An 8,928-nucleotide genomic window follows, 5' to 3' on the forward strand; every position below is an offset into this window, starting at 1 on the left:
TCCGTTTGGACTCTTGTTCCCTTTTACTATTCAAATTCTTCTGTTAACTACCGTCAAATTAGCACCTTTTTATGGTATTTTGTTCTATTCCATGCAATAAATACAAATTTTTAAAAGTGAGTAGAATCCGTTAACTAATGCACAGTTGGTAAGATAATAGGAGGAATTAATTATAAAATAAATGACAAAACTATGACCTATCTTGTACCTATACACGCAGTTTATATCATAAAAATCCAGTATTTAATCCTCATACTTTTATTTTTTTTTAGCCAGAAACTGAATCACCACCAATCGAAACAGGTACCTAAGCACCAACTAATGAAATTTTTTCAAATAATTCTAAATTTTTTAAAATATAGACCATGATCCCTTGACCTACATTGAAGAAGAGTTTTATAACTATCTCTAGTGGCTAGAGTAGTTGGTTATTTAATCCTCATACTTACTAGAGGAAAACTTGTGTCTCCATCCACAGAAAGAAGCACACAAAATTCAGCTCCTTGTGAAAAGTAAAAGACTAGAAAGGTATAAATTACATGTGTGTGTGTGTCTGCTTGTTCTTGTGATATATGAAAGATGAGGGATAATAGTGACACATGTTTCGAGAAAAAACTCGCCAAAAAAAAAGGAAAAAAAGAAAGAAAAAGAGAATAGAGAATTCTTGATCTTACAAGTACTGTTTTATCTTGCCAATCAACCTTGATTTTTCCTCTAAACTACATCCAAATTATTATTTGGTTCTTAAATGATTCTACAAAATATATTTAACTCTAAAAACCTTTTACCATTCGTAATCAACCATATTTCTGTCAGCTTGAGGATAACCTGGCTTGCTTTTGACTTTTGAGTTTTGTCCATTAAAATCACTAACCAGATTTACTAGAGAGGCAAACTGCCTGTTTGTTAAGTTGAAGGGGGCAAAGTGCAAATGTGGTGAATGTTGAATGAATTTTTTTTTCTTTTCATTTAACCCTAGTAGCCAACAAATCGTTGGCTTGTCTTGGCTATTGATGACTTGTTTATGTTATTCCTGATTTGGCACCAAAAAGTGGGCTTTTGAAGGATATTGCCAATTTTAAGTTCTCGGCCATGTTACTAATGCATTACTGTTAAATGCTTTAACATGTATAATATGTTAATCATTATCTTACAACTATTAAATAAGTAGTTATGTGTGACAAACTTAGCTTTTCTTGCATATTGATATCGGCTGCTCCTTGTAAGTTTTCTCTCTTAAGTTTGCTAATTGTAATTCATAGTTCCAAACATAATTGTATTTTTGTTCGAAGTACCAGATATTTGATTTGTCAGATTTGTTAGAAATTTGAGGACTAAATTGATCCGGCATTCATAAATTAAAGTAAAATGTTGAGTGTCTAATAATTGAGAAAATTTTAAGGACTTTTAAAGGCAATTAAACCAAATATTAGGTCAATCAACCATATAGCTTTGCAACAGTAGCCACAAATGATTTTGGAGAAATGTAAAGCTTATTTTATTTCTTTGTCATAGAATTCCTAATACATAATAAATTTTGGTCCCCCAGATGTAGAAAGGACGCTCCTGTCTGGAGCAACAAATGACTAGGAATAACCAACAACCCCCACAATAAAAAATAATAATAATAATAAGTAGAAAACATAAGAGGGAGAAGAAAACATCCTAGCACTGTTTTATTCCTATGAGTCTAGGCAGTTGCAATTGGACCCATGGTAACATTGGCTTCCACGTTCTTCATGAGTTCAAATCTTGGCTCTTTGGCCTGGAATTTAAGTCCAGCATACAGTTTCATGTAGTCATCAAAAACAAATTTTGGGTAGACTTCTTTTCTTTCTTCTGCTTCTTTTTCCAGTAGTGCTGGTGCTGGATAAATAACTGCATCATTGCCTGGATTGTAGAATGAAGCAAGTGACATCCTATTTCCATCTGTTTGAGCTATGACTCGGTGGAGCACACTTTTGTATTTTCCATTGGTAATCACCTGTGATTAATTTGTAACATAATTAGAACCCTAAATAAAAAGGCATAAATGAATAAACAGTCAATTCGATTTGTTAATTTTTGCATAAATTAATATTGATGTTTAGTGTTGCTTACAAATTACAATCACCCCTCTAAATCTAGTATGATATTCCGTAATTATAAGTAATTTTTATGAGAAATAATCTATTCATAAGTAATATTGATTTATGAGGCACAAGTGTAACTATACGTAATATGTTGGTATGAAAGTAAGAAATCTATTGTTTCTTTATCATATTACTTATAAAAGTATAAATTTTTAATCCCAAGAAATTAAAGTGTACCTCGAGTTGGTCACCAAGGTTGACCACAATAGAGTGCTTCATTGGAGGGACATCAACCCATTGATCACCCTTGAGGAGTTGTAGACCACTTACTTTGTCGTCTTGGAAAAGCAAGATAACCCCACCAGCATCAGTGTGTGGTCGAAGTCCCTTAATCAATTCTGGCTTGGGACATGGAGGGTAGTTGCTAACCTTGGTGCCAAAATTGGGACCTTTTGAACCATAAAAGGCTTTCTTCAAATAGCCCTTCTCGAGACCAAGATTTTCACATAGTAAATCAAGAAGTTCTTCAGCCAATTTTTCTAATCTTACCGCAAACTCCTTCATGAGGGTCCTGCATCATAAGAAAAAAATAATGAGGAAAATTTGATTGGATAGATGGAATTAATAAAAAAGAGAAAAATAGCCTATGACAGAGCTATGGATATATCTTGCTTTTTAGGCGTTGACAAGGGAATATTTTAACATATTTTAAGCCAAGTTGTCAATCATTGTGTCTGATGAATGGAAATCCAAATCTATCTGTTTCTTGAGAAGGGTCGCAGAAGTATGGCTGCATGTGTAGCATGTTCAATCAGCTCAAAACTTCCTGTTGTTATAGCGCAACAGTATTTATGGTTTTCATGCTCCTGTTAAGATCTTGTCTTGAATAACTTTCCACATCTGTAAACAACGCTCTAATAGTACAAGGACGAGAAGAAAATCCGTGCTTAGAACACAAATAAAATGTTAACAAAGACTCAAATTTACAACCTTTAACAACCAAGGTATGAATTATTACAAGTAACATAAAGACAAATTCATACTGATGATTTCTTCAAATTTTTTTTAGTTTTCTTTCTGTCAGCAAAATGATTACTTATCCACATAAGACTTGCTTCAAAATATTTCTTGAAATGGGAAATGTGCTATAATTATTACCTGTATTCATCATCTAGATCAGGGACTTGTGAAATGTTTGAGACAGGAAGGTGGCGCAAGAAAAATGTGCTCTCCCAATCCATATCCGTAATCTCAGCTTGTACACCCTCTAAAGCCTTGCTTGCCACCAACTCCTTGAACCTTTGCTCCATGCATTTCTTGTAATGACCTTTTGTCAATCTTTCAACTGTGTCCATCATCTCGTGTGGGATTCCATGGTTCACCAACTACATCAAAGTTTCAAAAGAAAAGAAACAAAAGTTAATAATATAAACTTCTTAGAACCATTAAAATTAAAACAAACTCATTAAACCTCTACACAGTTTGTTACATAAAAAAAAAAAACAAAATGAGGTACAGACTAGTTTGCCTTATATCAGAAAGAAAATTTAAAAAAAAAAAAGGAATGTGTATTACCTCAAAGAAACCCCAGTTTTCACAAGCATCCTTTATATGCTCCATGGTGGAAGCTCTCTTGTCACCATTGAGGTTTTTCATGTTGATTACTGGGAAGTTCTCCATCTTACTAGCCTTTGTGGTGGCTATTTTTCTTTCCTAAATGTGTGTTTTGTGCGTGGGAGTTGGATTTTGTTGTGTATTTTGTGTGTTTGTGTGTTGTGTGTGGGATTTGGATTTTGGGGTGGCAATTTATAGGAGAAAGCTGGCAGGAGTGGAGACTCAGAGAACACTTGAAAATCATGTAGTGGTGGAAAGGTTGTAAATGGATGGAAATTTCCATTTGGCCCACCAACAACACATGACTTAAATTCCAGTTGTTCTAGGTCGTTTTGCCTTGTTGGACCATCTTACCTGAAGTGCAAAGGTCCCACTTCTGATGGCTGGACATTTTCATCTTGACCGATAATGTGTGGCTGCCCTATTTTATTGTTATTGTTTTTATTTTTTTATCACAATAGTAATATTTCTATAACCTAATATATTCTAATCTAAAAAGAGTGGAATCGATGAGAGTTGAAATACCCTCAGAGAAAGCCACTCAAGACAACCACATATAATGTAAATTGGTGGATGTAAAATTGAATATTGACCTCCCACGCCACCAAAGACTAAATTGCTTGGTGGTGACCACCGGCCCTTTGGACGGCTGGCTATTATTATTGTTATTATTGTTGAAATGGATCAGAGGCAAAAATTGAATATTTGGGAGGCCAAAATTCACCAAAGACTAAATTGCTTGGTGGTGACCACCGGCCCTTTGGACGGCTGGCTATTATTATTGTTATTATTGTTTTGTTGAAATGTGATCTGAGCTGTTATCATACAAAACTGCTTGAATACTTGGATGGATTTGTATAATAAGATTTTTTACACTAGTAATTATATATATATAATACTTACATTTAAATAAAAAGTATATGTCATGCACTTAAAATTGTTCAGAAACATAAAAAATTTATACGTTGATAATGTAGAATAAATTAATTCATACTTAAATAGATATACCATTTACAATTATACGTTTAAAATATGTTAACATTTATCTCATGCAACCTATACAAAAACTGATCTCAACCGTTTAAAATCAATTTTGCCTCCAACCGTTCCTTATCCATCATTTAGCAATTATTGAGGCGCACAAATCCCTTTTTTTGTCATCCATAAACCTGTGGCTGCCGGATGGAATAAGGTTTTCAAGCTTGGCAAAGTCCTTGGTCTAACCCATAGATGTTTTCACTTTCCTTACTGGTTCTAAAAGGAAACAGAGTTTTATTGGCTAATTGATGAATGAATCCAACTTGGGTTTTCTTTATCGTCGTGTTTGTCCTCTTTAAGAAGACAAATAAGGATAAATAGTTAAAACTTCTGACGTCTTGCATTACCGACTTTGTTTCATATATCAGTCAAATTTAAGTGATTATGTCAATCTTTTTTGTTTTTTTATGGCAGTCGGCAGTGGGGAGTCCCAAGGGGGCTAGGGGGCAGCTGCTCCCAAGTTCTGAAAAATTCCTTTTGATTCCTGAATACTTTGAAGATTTTCCATTTAAAATCATATTGCCCCGCCCTCCCCAAGTTAATAAAGCTTTTGCCTCATGAAAATTATTATCTTTTAGACTTTAAATACTTTTAGATTTCTATTTAGTTAGTTCATATACATAATTTAACTTCATAATACATGTTTTTTTTAGAATTTTATGTATTACCTCCCTGAAATTTGGTATTAAAGCAAAGAGAAGTTCGTTTTTCCGGTACATAAGAAATGAGAAGGTAGAGACATGAATAGTTATACGAATTTGATATATTATCATGTATCTTGATCCAATATTGGGGAAATAGCTTCCTTCTTGTGGTTTGTAGACTTACTTTTTATTATTGCTCTATTAAAAATCATCTTAAGATCATAAAAAAACTTATTCATATAGAAATTTGGTTTAAAATAATTTACATTGATTTCGGATTAACTATAAAGACCAAAATATTAAGCGATATAGTCACAAAAAATTAACATGCATTTTTAAAATTTCAAATTTAGACTCGTAAAGTAAAATTGCCATATTTTTAAGTTCACCCCCTCTTTTTTAAAATCCTGGCCCCGCCATGCTAAATCTATTAACTGTATGACCAACTAATCCGTTCACTTGTTTTGTGGTTTATGTTAAAACCTTTTACAATATTAGTGAACAATTAACCTGAAGTACACTAATGGCGAATTTTAAATTAGTTAATAGGTGGTTCCACTGTTATCTAATCAGCAAAAGTTTATATTGATAGCAATTTATTTGAATAAATTTCATATACACTGTCAATGTATATACTATCACGGTTAGATAGATGACACATGAGTAACGTTTGAATTTCAAATTCAAATTTTATACATGTATCATATATCTAATGGTGATAGTGTATATAAGATTAATCCATTCATTATACGCAGTTTATTGGGTGCATGATAATGTTAGAATTTCATAATGAGTACATTATTTTATTTGGTATGTGTATCGTGCCGTCAGACCACAAATAGAAAAAGCCATGTAGAAATCAAGTGCATATGCATTTGGATACTTCTTCGTATTTATCTCTTCATTTGCTCACCCCTTCTTTCCCTCTTCTTTCAAAAATTTCTTCAGCTAACCAACTCCACCTCTCATTCTCCAGTTCCCCTGGTCTTTCTCCCAATTGTGTTTTGTCTTTGCTTTTGAAATAAATTTTTCTCTTTTTTTTTAATAAATAAAGAGAAAAATATTATTATTAAACTTGTTGAAAGTCATCCAGTACTGATTATTTTACAAAATCTATAATAAAAATTTTTATAAGTCAATGATTTGATGCAGATCAAGAAGCAAAGTAATTTAAATATTTGATTCCACAAGTTTCTGACTATTGGCTATTAGATCATTAAACATATTAAACTAATAAACATACGTACTATATTAAGGGCAGCATTTCATTTTTCTTGTTCCACCTATCACTTAAATTTGTCTCTTTGATAAAATAATTCCTCTAGATCTTGAACATTGAAAATTTACTTGTCATTCAATTTACAATCAAACTATTATATAGTCCTCATAACATAGTATTTGTCCTATGAAGTACGGGATAGAATGTTTTGTTGACGGGTATTTATACCTCCAAGTGTAGATCAAATTGTAATATCGATGAATTGTAAACTATTGTATTAATCACACAATTCTAAGTTATACACAATCTTATGAAAAATAAAAGAGTAAGATTTGTAGATAGGTTGTTTTTTTTTAAAAAAAGGCTACATTTGGTATCGAGTATTAGTTCTTTCTTATGGAATTAGTTCGTGAAGCTACTCTGTTTAAATCTTTTTCACTTCCGCGTCAAAAAATAAAAAAGATAGGATGAACCCACGAGGTATATCGGCCAAAAATGATGTGATGAAAGTATGTATCAGAAAAGGTAAAATGTGCACAAGCATAATGCCAACACTTGAAATTGTGCTGAGGTAATTGTATCAGTAAAAGTTAGAGAAAGTGGATTTATAAGCTTGCTATTTGTCTGAGGCAGCTATTCTGATTGGGGAAATTTGGTATTTTTTTACTTTTTTTTTTGGATACTAATGGAATTACTTCTGTTGATTTTGCTGTTTCTTGTAATAACTTTATCCAAGTTTCAATAACACTTCAATTGAACAAAAATTAAAATACTTATAGAGAAATTTTAACTGGCAATATGTATGATATGGACCTCTAAACAACAAATGGTTGGCTGGTTTGCTGAAGAATCTGGATAAGTCATTACAAGAAGGGTCCAGCTTTTTTCCTTTTCGAAGAATGGTCAAGTTGATTTAGACGGGACCTTGGCTACCTCGTAATGGTGAAAACGAATGTAATTTAGACAATTGACTTGGAATACAAATTCTGGATTCCCCCCAACTTCTTGGACATTGAAGCACGGCCAACCAAATGGGTCTAACTTTCTTGGTTTTTTTTTTTTTTTTGGGGTCTTATTCGTAAGAACTAATCAAGAGATACAAGTTAAATGGTTGAAGATCATTTTCTAAAGGCAAAGAACAATGCTTGTCATCATTATTAGAAAGAAATTTTGTAACAGCAAATTGAAAATGTCATTAGGTCTAATATAGCGGGTCTACTTATTTTTCTCTTTCTAATAAAATAAAAATATATTTTTATTTCATCAGATCTATATTAATGACAGAGAGTACATTGACACATGCCAGGAAATGAACAAATTTGAAAAAAATCAATATATCTAATACATTTAAAAAATAATAGAAATTACACTTTGAAGTTCCAACAGATTTCAAACTCAAATAAATCACCAGTAAACCAATGAACATTTGTGTATGTTAACACTGTCTAATATGTTGTTCAACTAGTTCAAGCTCAAATTCTAGGATGAATTTTGATGGGAGGGCCTAAAAATCCTAAATTTGGCATACAAAATTTGAAAAAAACTCTCGGATCTAATAAAAAAAAATTAAGGCCTTGCTTCCCAAATTGGCAACCACAATAACAGTAGAACAAATTGATTTGAGTTCCTCCATTGACTCCATGCTTAAGGCTATCTTTTTGTGGAATAAGCATCACATCTATATGTCATGGTGATTCTATCTATGAAGCTCATAAAATTTAGGTAAAGTGAGCATCCTGGTCTTTGAACTTTAAACGAAAGTGTATTCCTTGGGTTATCAAAATTTTCCATTTAAGTTTAAATTAGTTTCAAATGAGTGCGCCACCAAAGTCCACTGAGTTTCTCCGTTGACACCACGAATTGCGGGCGCGTGCAAGGAAATAAGAAAGGTTAAATAGGTTCGTTGAAGGATATATAGACAAGTGGAAAATTTTCAATTTTCAGATTTGGTTAAATTTATTTTGCTCAATCTACTTTCGTGTCATTTTCAAGTTAATCCCATAGTATTTTAGATGTATCCATTTGGATCCACAAAACTTTTGTTTTTCCAGTTATCCTGGAGTCCTTTTTGCCCTTAAATTTGAAGCTATTCCAATGTCAATATAAGTTCCTAATCTCCTCTCAAATTATACTAGAACTAGTATAAATACCCGTGCTACGCACAGCAGATTACATTTTTGAAAAAAATTATAATCTATGGAGAAATTTAAAAATAGTAAAATATTATAATCACGGGCACATGAAAATATATTTAAAAAAATGAAACTTGTAACAATAGTTCAATATATGATAAAAACATCTCCATTATTTATAAACTATCACTTTTTTTTCAATAGATTTT

The 8,928-nt window shown here is 32.2% G+C and overlaps 1 protein-coding gene across 1 annotated transcript; it reads right to left on the bottom strand.

Annotated features, from left to right (window-relative positions):
* Positions 1-1,552: 1,552 nt before the first annotated feature.
* LOC113770566 (1-aminocyclopropane-1-carboxylate oxidase 1-like) lies at positions 1,553-3,862 on the bottom strand. Its single transcript, XM_027315064.1, has 4 exons — positions 3,648-3,862; positions 3,231-3,457; positions 2,310-2,643; positions 1,553-1,984 (listed from the first exon to the last, which is right to left on the bottom strand). The coding sequence occupies exons 1-4, from the start codon at positions 3,750-3,752 to the stop codon at positions 1,691-1,693; spliced, it is 960 nt and encodes a 319-aa protein (XP_027170865.1). The 5' UTR covers positions 3,753-3,862; the 3' UTR covers positions 1,553-1,690.
* Between the last annotated feature and the right edge of the window lie 5,066 nt (positions 3,863-8,928).

The sequence above is a fragment of the Coffea eugenioides genome, chromosome 5, assembly GCF_003713205.1.
Source record: "Coffea eugenioides isolate CCC68of chromosome 5, Ceug_1.0, whole genome shotgun sequence".
Lineage (NCBI taxonomy): Eukaryota > Viridiplantae > Streptophyta > Magnoliopsida > Gentianales > Rubiaceae > Coffea > Coffea eugenioides.